This window comes from Megalops cyprinoides, chromosome 5 (assembly GCF_013368585.1).
Source record: "Megalops cyprinoides isolate fMegCyp1 chromosome 5, fMegCyp1.pri, whole genome shotgun sequence".
Classification (NCBI taxonomy): domain Eukaryota; kingdom Metazoa; phylum Chordata; class Actinopteri; order Elopiformes; family Megalopidae; genus Megalops; species Megalops cyprinoides.
The window spans coordinates 38,335,901-38,348,027 of NC_050587.1; the positions used below are offsets into that span (position 1 = coordinate 38,335,901).

The following is a 12,127-nucleotide window of genomic DNA, read 5'->3' on the forward strand; positions in this document are numbered from 1 at the left end:
TATGAACAGCCATGTGTGTCCAGAGAAGACACACCCATCTCACAAACATTTTCCCTTGTGGCATTTTTCCTCAGTCTTTTCACCATCACACCCTCCTGACAGCCACACAAACATGTCTGTTACTCAGTGAAATTCAGTGCTCAATACAGTCAATTCAGAACACTTAACACACACATACGAGCACGCACACACACACACACACACACACATCTTCCATCACTTCCTGTCAGAACTTCAAGGTAAAAACCAATAAATTCAAAATGAAAATCAGTTCCACTCATCCATCCCATATGGCTGCTGTGTTTCATAAAATAAGGAACAAATGGCAAATCTGCTTATTAGAAATGCCATTCCTAAAACATCTGCCATACACATATTTTTTGTTGAGTTTTAAAGGCACCTTTTTATTCTTATTTTTTGTTTATAGCTTAAACCCTTTTTTCTGTTGAGATGCAGACAACCACGCAATACAAAAGAACCAACCAACCAAAGCATCAAGCAACAAGTAAAACACCCAAAAAGCCTCACTCTCAACAAGCAGGAATATTCTGATAACTTACACTTTTGATTGTTACACACACACGCACGCACGCACACACACAATGAAAAGAGAGCTAGGGTGCACATGGATGCCTGTATGTGGGCGTGCTCCTTCCTTCCTTTGCGTCTACCCTACCCTCTCTTACAGTACTGACTGAAAAAAAAGAAACAACCAGGTATCCTTCCCCAACTAACCCTCATTTTAAGGCCACCCCGTGCTGGGCTGGGTTAGGGTTAGGGTTTTCCCACGTGGTCTGTCTCTGCACCCGGTGAGCAGCGGTTCTGAGAGTCCAGCATCGGGGTGGTACCGGGTCTCGGACATGCATAGATGACAGAGGAGGGCGGGAGCTTGCTTTCTGATCTGCACCGTGCTCGAGAGCTGAAGCGGAGAACGTGCAGCCATCACACATCCATGTGGCCACAGAACCCCGGGGGAAAAAACCAGAATGAGCTGGACGCCTCCACTGTGTTTTTTTAACCTGTTGAGTCGTTTGATGGGGCATGAGACAGTAAGCCACCTGAGGAGGAAGGAGGACTCAGAGTGGAGATACTGAGGGATTACAATATGTGGAAAATCCTCTCTCTGCACGGTGTCACCAGGACACCTCAGCTACAGCAGCCCCAAGAGGAGCTCCACTGTTCTGGGCTAAAAGGAGACGGGTGTTCACAATACCACGGTCATCTCAGGCAACAGACCGCTTCACTGCCTCATCCAACAAACAAGATGCGTGAAGTGACAGTCAAAACGAACAAGGATCGCTCCAGGTGGTCGATGAGCCAGTTCTTGCATGTGGTTTTGAATGTGATGTGGATATGGAGATTTTCTCAGTTCGGTCTCTTCTCCTGCTACAGCCCAGTCTAGAGCTTCTGTTTCACAACCTAGGATTGTCAAACATCTCCAAAATGGCCCCGAGTCCGAAAAAAGTAAACGGGTAGGAAAGTAGTCGAACCTGTAAAGGCTGCTGTCGATGGACCGATTTAATATATCAATCACACTCTACATCCACCACACACATATACACATGCATGCAAACAAACATGTATCAATGTTCGCCTCAACAGAGATTGGGGGGCAATTGTGTCTGTGTGGAAAGAGCAGATTTCATTCTGTGATCGCGGGACATGGAAGAGGAGAGTGGTGAGTGGAATGGCAATGAGTCTAAGACTGCATTTGTACTCATCAGCTGAGCCTACTGCGGAAAGGTCAAAAGTGCCTCTTCGTTCGAGCGGGCTGAATTTGGGATAAGGAGAACCAAACCATGACTGCTCTCTCAGCAACCTTTCTTTGTTCAGGCCAAATTGTGAAGCTCCTGTTAAACACTTAATGAAAAAAAAAGAACCTCAGTTGCTCGCTGTAAATGCATGATTATCTCAACAGAGCACGTACTGAGTGCCGTTTGGTTTCCTCTCCCCGGTGCCATCTGTGCCTCTAGGCGTTTGCATTTTAACAACCCGGCTCCGCTGCTGGGGGCCAATACTTTGTGGGAGATAAGCAAGCCTCCCAAATACAGCCCAGAATCTTCAAACTTCCGGGAGACCAGGGTTTTAGTCAGGCTGAAGCGCAGTGGCAACATCCTGGTCTGACATGGGGCCTTTCGGACTGTGGCTATACGGACTTCAGAATGTCATCTATGTGTGTGCCCAAATTCAGGGAGAAACGCTCCCATCGTAACTGTGGACGCACACACAGACACAGACACAGACACACACACACACACACACACACACACACACACACACACACACACACACACACACACACACACACACAGGTGCACTGAGGCATGCACATGTTCGATGACACACTGGACCCGTTTGCAGGTGACGTGTTTGTGATTGCTGGTAGAAGCAGACTCTGCGTGTTTCTGCGACGGCTGTGGGATGGAGGCAGCAGACGGCTCCTCAGTGAGGGGAAGGACCTGCTCTCCCCCTGGGGTACGAGGCCCCTTTGCTCCAGGACTTCCTCACCACCAGCCACACCCTGTAAGCCAATGGCCCCTACCGCAAACAAGGTTTTTCAGAGACGAGGGGGTGTAGGTGAGGGTCCAGCAGAAGAAGCAAAGAAGCCTTGGGGGGGGCATTGCTGGAAGGGGTCAAGGATGGTTTCCCGCGGTAACAGCTGGGGTGTCGGGGGCAGGGAGTCTTCAAGACAAGGCAGCCGATATCCCACAATGCCAAGCACAGTCCTCACGGCCACGGTGCTGACTGTAGAGCTGAGAGACGGCGCTCAATACACTGCTTACCTGTAAAGAGAAACACACACACACACACACACACATACACACACACATACACACACACACACACACACACACACACATACACACACACAGACACGCACATTCAGTCATATGGACCACACATGCGTTTCGGCTAAAGACCCAAATCAGCAACATCCTTAGAGTCTATGCAAAGAAATCCATCCCATAATTAAGACTTCTTATTAGCTAGGGCTAACAGGCCCTAAGTAAGTCAGTATGGACTGCAGTGACACCTCCTCCCCCCAACACCCCCAAACAGTCACCCTGCACTGAGGAGGAGGGGGGGGGTGGAGATGCTGTAAGGGGCGGGTCTTTACACAAGGGTCCGCTCCAGCGATAGGAGAGGCCAGGAGGAGTGGGGGGTAACCGGGGGATGGGGTGGGGCTTTGTTACTCACACTTTGTGATGCTGAGAACATCAGCCTGATCAGTGATGGAGAGAGACAGGCCCTCCATCAGGAGCAGGGCCTTGTGGTAGCGCTGGACTGAGGCCCCCCCATGGTGGAACATCTCATCCAGGGCCGCTGACTGCACCTGGAGGGACGGGGGGGGGGGGGGGGGGGGGGTGTCAGACACTTTAAAGGCTGGGGTTCGAATCTCAGGTGGAACACATGTCCTGCTGGGTACCACTACTGTAGCCTGAATACGCTGCTCCTGTTAAACTCCATCTGAAGAGAGAACATGACATGTCCTGACTACGGATGCGAGATAATCCCTATCAGGATTAGGGCTACATACACACGCTCACTTTTGGTTTTGATCCTTTAATTTGGCACCACATGCTGCTGATGTCATCATGCAGCTTGAGACAGCCTCTCTTCCAGGGGTGCATAAAGAGGGGAACCTCTGACCAGAAGGAAGAGGAGAGGAAAAAATACCCCTCCGCAGGGTATAATGAGCCAGACGGGTTCCAGCTCTACAGTGGGAAACGGGTATAGTGAGCCAGTCTGGATACATAGAGATGGATAAAGAGGGGGAGGAGAGAAGCTAGAGAGGGATAGAGAGAGTGGAGAAGTGGAGAGAGAGGCGTGGGATCGGGACCCCTCACCATCTGCACAGCGTAGCTGAAGACGAGCTTCTCGGCCGTGATGCTGTTGATGCGGTCCATCAGGCGCTGTTTGTGCAGGAAGAAGGGCTGCAGCTGCGCGCTGAGGCAGTGGCACGACCTCACGCTGCTCTTATACAGGTCATTCAGCCTCCTGATCACTGCGGGCAGGAAAGGGTTACAGAGTGACCACTGCGGGCAGGAAAGGGTTACAAGAGTGACCACTGCGGGCAGGAAAGGGTTACAGAGTGACCACTGCGGGCAGGAAAGGGTTACAGAGTGACCACTGCGGGCAGGGAGGGGCGGGGTTACAGAGTGACCACTGCGGGCAGGAAAGGGTTACAGAGTGACCACTGCGGGCAGGGAGGGGCGGGGTTACAGAGTGACCACTGTGGACAGGGAGGGGTGGGGTTACAGTATCACCACTGTGGACAGGAAGCGGCATGGTTCTAGACTAAGCACTGCATACAGGAAGGGAGACTATGTGTCTGTAACTAGGTGTGATTATTGAGAAGCAGCCAGACTGGCCCATAGCAGTGATCTGAGTTTGTTCAGTTTTTTTCTGTGTAATGGCGGGGGTTGGGTGAGCTGATTCTGGGGGCAGTCTGGAGGTGGCTATAATTCTGAAAGTGATCATTTTTCACAAAGGCTGATGGGATTTCACCTCAGTGGGTGCTGCTGACCTTGTTTGACGGTGGAGGAGGGGTACAGCTTGCCCTGTTTGACGCGCTCCATGGCAGTGTGTAGTGAAGATGACAACAGTTCTGCTGTCTTCATGTACAAAACCAGCTGCTCCGCGTAGCTGAAACACACACACACACACAGCAGTCTGTTAAACACACACACCACCCTGCTCTTACTGGGCTGGGGAGAGCTGGATTCTGCAGAGGGATGGAGCCCAGCCCGCTCCTATTACAGTGCTTGTTTCAGCTACTATTAAAAATCATGTAGAACTGCCTTGGGGAAGTACATTTCTTTTTCAGTACATTTATTCTTAGTGTCAATAAAGCTTATGATGAGAGTTTGATGCTAATGAGGCATCTTTTCACTGGATCTGAAAGGGGAATCAATGAGCCAAATGCAATTTACATGAACATGTGAGAGTGACACAGTGCTTACTGTGGTGCAGTAAGTGTAATTAACACACCATGTGAGAGGGACACAGTACACTCTGTGGTGTGGTAAGCCTGATTAACAGAGACCATGTGAGAGGGACACAGTGCTTGCTGTGGTGCGGTGATCCTGATTAACACAGACCATGTGAGGGAACGCACTGCACTGACCGCAGGGATCCTCACCTCCACTCTCGGCTCAGAAGGCTGATCTGGTCGGCCACCAGGCTCTGAGGCTGCTGCAGGAGGCAGGCGGCGGAGGCGTCCCCGCTCTCGAACCTGTAGCCCTTGGCGTTGGCGATCTCCATGACGCAGCTAACGAAGGCCAGCATGAAGCGCAGGCTGCGCAGCATCTCCGTCTGCTCATGCTGCGGTCGGGAGGGAGACGCGGTCAGCATGCGGTCAATGAGCACACAGTCAGACCGTCTCACACACACACACACACACACACACACACACACACACACACACACACACACACACACACACACACACACACACAGAGGGGGCACGGCCGAGCGCTCACCTCCATCAGCGTCTCCTCGGGGAGCTCTGGAGCCTCGAACGTGACCGCTCCCTCAAGACTAGCGGCTGTGCCATCAGTGTAGCCACACCGTGGGCTGGAAGGACCCTCATAGCCGTCCATGCATGTGCCCGCCTGGGGGCGGGGGCTGCTGAAGGACCCGGCTGAACTGATGGAGCTGGAGGAGCCCACTGGAGGACCCAGAAAACAGGAAGTTAATAACCAGTCCCAGCACTACATTCCATTACATTATATTCATTTAGCAGATGCTCTTATCAAAACTGATGTCCCGCACAAGAGAAGTGTATGCCTTCAAGTTGAATGGGCAACAGTGTCAGACCGAGATGCAGTCTGAAGAGGCGGGTCTTCAGGCTACATCGAGAAATGGCCAGTGATTCTACTGTCCTGACCCCCGTGGGAAGTTCATTCAACCACTGGGGGACCAGTACAGACAGGCATTGTGTCTGAGAGGAGTGACCCTGTCATAGTGCGATGCAGTTGTCCTCCACCTCTCACCGGTGAACATTCTGTGAGTGGTCTGTGGAGGGGTGCTTCCATGAGGCGGGGATCCCACGGTGAACACCACCCGGGCTGGACTACCCGAGCCAACTGTCACGCCTCCTTCATCACCACCAGGGGGTGCTGTAGACACAGAATCAATGCTGATGACATGTCAGGGGTGGAGGAGCATTCAAATGGCTGAAAGTTCTCAGGTTTGGCTGGTGCAAAACTATCCTATGTAATCCAGTATCATGAAGGGGAGTACAAACTCACACTCAGCCTAGATGACACTAGACACTGGATGTTTCTACAATTCTTACAGCCTGTCTCAGATGAAGAATTTCACCTGAATTTCTAAATTTGAGATCCAAAAATATGTTTTCAGATCCACTTTATAAGACCCATCACACATCCTCAGCACAGGCAGAACCACCTTTGATTTACACACCACACAAACCAAGCTTCACCTTGAAAGCGCAATCACTTTTTTTCCAGTAGTTGCACATTAGCTACTAACACACTGACCCACACAGATGATACTCTTATCTGGTTTTGAAACCACGTAGCTGTTTAACCCTTAAAGGATCAAAGCAGCTTGGCTTGCGTGGCGTGACAATAAACCAGGAAAGGAGACTACCTCCCAGGACCCCGTTTGGTTGCTCCTACCTGTAGTGTCCATCAGTCTCTCAGCTGCCAGGCTCTCGTTGCTGCCTGCTTCCACCAGAGGTGGCCCGAAGGCAGCCTTTAGCAGCATGTCGGACAGCCTGCCTGTGCTCACAGACCTGGAGGCGAGGACAGAGGTCGGGAGATCAGCGGGGCCTCACGACCTCCAGATACTCAGCAACGCCCCTTTTCCACTGTAGAGCTGGAACCAGGCTGGCTCAAAATATCTCTTTTACACTGTGGAGATGGAACCAGGCTGGCTCATTATACCCCTTTTACACTGTAAACCTGGAACCAGGCTGGCTCACTACATGCCTCTTGTGCTGTAGAGCTGGAAAAAAGACTGGTCCAGAATACCCCTTTTCCACTGTAGAGCTGGAACCAGGCTTGCTTGATTAGGATGGCCTTGTCTTTAGTATTGTGTGTTTGCTGACCTGTTTCAGCTGTGGCACTCCATTATTTACACCAAAATCGGTAATCAATCCTGATAGTATAATGGCGAAAGTGGCAGAGTGATCATATGAAAAAAAACAGACGCAGACAGAAGTTACAAGTTTCTTCTGGATAACCTCATCCCCACACATCTGATGGAGTCAGGCGGTCATCCTGATCTGGGCAGACGTCAGCATTCAGTGACATCTCGCGCTTCAGCACTGGTTGCGTTAGAGAGGTGATCATGCTGCAGCTTGTGCTAGCCTGGCTCCACCTCCACAGTATCACTGACAGCTGGGCGTCTGAGGTTCCTCCAACAGTGACTTCCAAACAAACTTCTCTTTCAGTATGAGCTCAGGGCATGCAGGTCGCTATGATCAGTCATTGAATGAGCTTTTCCTCATCTTCACCCCTGACACGGTCAAACCTTTAACTGAAGTGCTGAGTCTTTACCCTCTCTCTCAACCCAGGAGGTCACTCCACTGTCTCCCAGGGATCAGGGGTCAGAGGGCAGAGTTTACCATAACAGCCGCAACACATGTGTTTCATTATTCATACCCCCCCGTCCCCATCCCACAACACCCATTTCCTGCCCCACAGCTACCCCACCTCTCCCAGGACAAAGCGAAACATTTCCTTCCTGGCTGAGGTCAGCTCTTTCAGCTCGCAGTGTTTTAGCCCCTCCCCTTTTGACCTTAAGTTGCTGATTGGTCGCTGGCGGTGGGAAGAACCAGGTGGCTTTTCATAACCAATTCATTTGACCAAATAGTATTGCTAACAAAAAAAAAAAACACTCCCCCCTAATTACCCTGTACCTAGGAGTGGGCAGAGCCCTGTACTCAAAGCTCAAGGAGCCTCATGATGACCCTGACCTGCTCCACGGTTGTATTCTAGGGTTGTATTCTCAAAACCACCACTGACCTCTGATCAGTGCTCAGTGATTGAGCAGATCTGAAGGTACAACCACAGAGATTGACTGTTTTAGTCCCTCTAGCCCCATGTCTTCCTCTTTGGCTATCTCTCTGCCTCTGCTTCCCTTCATTTCTCTTCTTCTCACCCTCTCCACTCCTCCCACTCTGTAGGCAGTGTTTTATCTGACCTCGTCCTATGAGCCCTCACCTGCCAAACGGCCCCCTATTCTCCTCTGCTGCTCTGCTGAAGCAAGGGCTGGGCTGGCCACCAGGGGGCAGTCTGGGGTTGAGATCCAAGGTGGTCCTGTCACAGGTCGGTGCCAGAACCAGGCCTTGGTACGTAAGCAAGTTGACCAGGTTCGAGGAGCTGGGGGGTTTGGGGAACTCAAACGGAGGCATGACCTGGGGAGAAGGCACCAACATGAGGGTCTGAACCATGGCTCAGTCAGTCAGTCAGTAAGTCAGTACATGTTACTCAAATATGGCGTAATCCTGGTGATAGTTTCAAAAGGGAACTACTCGCCTTAAGCTCCAACCATGTCTGCTAATTAAGCAAATCTACAGCACCAATGGGAAAATTGTGCTTGACTGCGGTGAGGATGATGAGAGGCCAGCTGGCACAGAGAGAGAGAGAGAGAGAGAGAGAGGGAGAGGGAGAGAGAGAGAAGGAGAGAGGGAGAGAGAGGGAAAGAGAGAGAAGCAGAGAGGGAGAGAGAGAGGGAAAGAGAGAGAGAGAGAAAGGGAGAGAGAGAGAGAGAGAGAGAGAGAGAGAGAGAGAAAGAGGGGTGACTGATCCAGGATCAGGGGAAGGAACTCACCTTGGAGGGGGACCCCAGGATGGTGGGGAGGGGGCTCCTGTGGATGAGCTCGCTGAGCCTGGGGGAGGAGTGCAGGGCCCGGAGCTGCACCCCCACCGGGGGGGCCTGTCCTGAAGGGTCAGAGTGCTGCTTCCGGATCCTGTGCCGGCAGCTGCTTCCGGCCTCCAGCAGGCAAGGGGCGCTGTGCAGCCGCGAGCCCAGGCCCTGCTTCTGCGGGGACAGCTGGACGTCCAGGCCTGTCAGAGCTGCAGCAGGCAGGTGTGAGATACGACTCCACCCGGCACATCAAAGCCCCATTCACGCCCTTGCAACCGTGTTACATCATACAGCAAGAGACCTGCGTGCTGTTCAACTGAGAGATGCGCTCAAACGCTACAGAAAAACTCTGAAGTGTAAGCACCCCCCACCCGTCACCCTTAGAGAACACAGCCGTGGTTGCAGGGACAAATCCAGGCTTACATCAGTGATATAAACAGGAACAGCACACTTCAAAGTGGGCTCAGAACACAAAAACCTCCCCGCTACAGATTAACTTTTGTTAGCTGTTTGCTCTGTTGACAAGGGCAATTATAGCAAGTATTACAAAAGTATTTTTTTCCAGAAGTAAAATAAGAAAAAATGGTAGACGTGTAACTTCTCAAAAACAGTTTTCATAAGTATTTATTCTGGGTTCTGAATAGCTATTTAAACACCTTAACATGAGCAGCTTGGTTACCGGAGAACAGAGAATACACAAGCACCCCCAAAAAGGCACGGTGGACATGGGGAGACTGCTCTCACCTCTGTCCCGCTGTCCGCTGCCTGTCTGTGCAGGTGCGCAGGTGTGGCCTGGCAGCTCAGGTATGGTGCCCACTGTGAGAGAGAGAGAGAGAGAGAGAGAGAGAGAGAGAGAGAGAGAGAGAGAGAGAGAGAGAGAGGGAGGGAGAAAGAGAGGGAGAGAGAGAGAGAGAGAGAGAGAGCCCAAGACAGAGAGCATGTTGACATGATGGGTCAGAGTTTTGGGGTCCAGAAGAATAATGGCAAAACAGATATTAAACTTCCGACTCAGTAATGTTTTTGCACACACTAACAAATCTGACTCTCTAACTATTCATTTAAAAACATCTCTAACACATCAGAAATATTGAGAGCTACCTTCCTGGATGGTGCTGCCAAAAGTCAATTAAAAATGACTAAAACGACAGAATTCAATTGTGAACTACAAAATTCACCTAAATGAGTTGCAAACAATGGTGAACGCTCACCGATTTCATAGTTTCTGGACTGACTTGACAGACTAAGCATGGAGATACAATTTCTCCTTTTCCAAGTGTGTAAAGGTACCGCTGGACTGAGAGAGAGGTACCTGACACACTTATGTGAGCTGAAACCACATCTCCCCTGCAGTCAGTCAATCAGTTAATCTAATCTAGCACAGACAGCCTTTCTCCAAAGGACTTTGCCACAGCACCTCACACTGGTTATCTGAGAACTGATGCCACTGATTATGAAGCCACTGAATACACGTAATGTGTGTATACATACTGAGGTCTGGTTGTGCCTGCCACATCCTGCCTGCAGGGGGCACTGTGCTTGGGAGAATAAAAGATTCAACCCCAGGGGTTACCCAACATCCTCCTGGGCTGCATGTGCATGAACTACTTCCCATTCTAGCAAAAAAAAATGCAATTCCCCTCACCAATAGTAAATTCCCTGAATTTAGATCTGTAGTCATATAGCCATTAACAGTTATTGGCTTTAACAGTTAAGGCCACATTATGAATATTTTTGTACTGTGCTTAATAAAGGATAATCAGTTGGGTCAATTCTCAGGTAACTACTTGATGTGAGATGAAAAGTCCTTTCAGAGGAGGCTGTCTCCTAGGTTGACTGATTGATTGATTGATTGATCAAAAGTCAAAGGGAATCAAACTGACTTCCTGAATTCTAGAAGTGTGGGCAGCTGGTTGTCAACACTAAAAAAAACCTGCTTGAGGGAAAAAGGAAAAAAGACAAGACAAGGCAAAGCATTAATGAGCCAGAGATGCATTCGGTTAAAATTGGTTTAAAGGCAAAACTCACGGAGGCACTTAAATGCATGTTTTCTGTAGCCAGGACTAATGAGCAAACTGGATGGACTGCTCTGTATCCTCCACAATGCCCCGCCCACTGCTGCTGTCAGCCAATCGCACGGCGCTGAAGGCCTGATAGGTAACAGCCTTTACTAACGGCACACCTGTACCGCCATCTGTCTCCTCTCTCTGTGCTGTGATCCCCTTTAAATTCACCCGCTTACGCACTCCTTCTCCCACCATCTGTCTTTGCTCCCTGCAAACGGCATCTCTAATCTGCTCTGAACTCAACTTCGCTTCGCGATTCCCGCCGACGGCGCAGCTGTCTGTCCCGGCTTCCACCGCGCGTGAAAACTGCCGTGGGAGTGTCCTTTTCCCGCACAGCTGGACTCAGATGCACGCCGTCTGACTGTCTCCGCTTCTCTTTAGAGACGGAGTCAGTTGCGTTACCCGTGGCTCTATTAAGGACTGTCTTTCCACTACCATACAAGTTCACTACATTGCATTACATTAACGGCTTTTATCAGATGCTCTCATCCAGAGCGACTTACATAGGATACAATTTTTACATGTTATCCAGTTATACAGCTAGATATTTACTGAGGCAATTCTGGGTTAAGCCTCTTTCCCAAGGGTACAGCAGCAGCGCCCCAGCGGGGAATCGAACCAGCAACCTTTCAGTTATCAGCCCTGTTCCTTACCCCTATGCTACACTGCCGCCACAAGTGATGTGAAATGACAACTGATGGCTGTGCTCTAGGTAAACAGTCACCCAAAGCACTGGTCCAGGGTCACCTGGCCTACCCCCAGTTCTCATCACAGCTGTTCTCTGCAGAAAGGGTGAAACTGACCCAGGGTCAGTGCTTGGGGGGGCTCTGTGTGTTTATGCGTACGCCTACCCTGAGGAGAGGGCGGAAGGGGTCTGGACCCCCCGGGCGAAACCCTGCGGGAACTGAAGGCTGGTCCATGGCTTCCTGGGTACGGGGGCGAAGCTCCGATCCTCCCAAAACACAGCGAGCCGCCACTGCTGCACCTGCGTACAGGTGGCGCCACCCTGAGGAGGGATGTGGCATATGTTACTGCAATACTGGTAAGAGGATCGCACTGTTCACGCTGAAGACCAGAGACAGTTCAGGAAAGCACAACTGATCACACTGCGGTGTGAACAGCTCAGGAAAGCTCATTGTGCATGAGTGCTCGTGCCTGTGTGCGTGTGTGCGTGCGTGCGTGCGTGCGTGCGTGTGTGTGTGTGCGTGTGCGTGTGCGTGTGC

The 12,127-nt window shown here is 50.8% G+C and overlaps 1 protein-coding gene across 3 annotated transcripts in view; it reads right to left on the minus strand.

Annotated features, from left to right (window-relative positions):
• Positions 1-283: 283 nt before the first annotated feature.
• The window catches only part of ulk1b (unc-51 like autophagy activating kinase 1), a 31,950-nt gene continuing 20,106 nt past the window's right edge, over positions 284-12,127 (minus strand). For all 3 annotated transcript variants that reach the window (XM_036528499.1, XM_036528498.1, XM_036528497.1), the window contains exons 17-28: positions 11,756-11,910; positions 9,586-9,657; positions 8,806-9,050; positions 8,196-8,389; positions 6,648-6,763; positions 5,997-6,122; positions 5,484-5,671; positions 5,144-5,325; positions 4,529-4,647; positions 3,849-4,006; positions 3,199-3,334; positions 284-2,783 (exon numbers count right to left, since the gene is read on the minus strand). In XM_036528499.1, the coding sequence (XP_036384392.1) occupies positions 2,728-2,783; positions 3,199-3,334; positions 3,849-4,006; positions 4,529-4,647; positions 5,144-5,325; positions 5,484-5,671; positions 5,997-6,122; positions 6,648-6,763; positions 8,196-8,389; positions 8,806-9,050; positions 9,586-9,657; positions 11,756-11,910 (1,747 nt within the window). In that variant the 3' untranslated portion in view covers positions 284-2,727. The remainder of the gene's footprint in view (positions 2,784-3,198; positions 3,335-3,848; positions 4,007-4,528; positions 4,648-5,143; positions 5,326-5,483; positions 5,672-5,996; positions 6,123-6,647; positions 6,764-8,195; positions 8,390-8,805; positions 9,051-9,585; positions 9,658-11,755; positions 11,911-12,127) is intronic.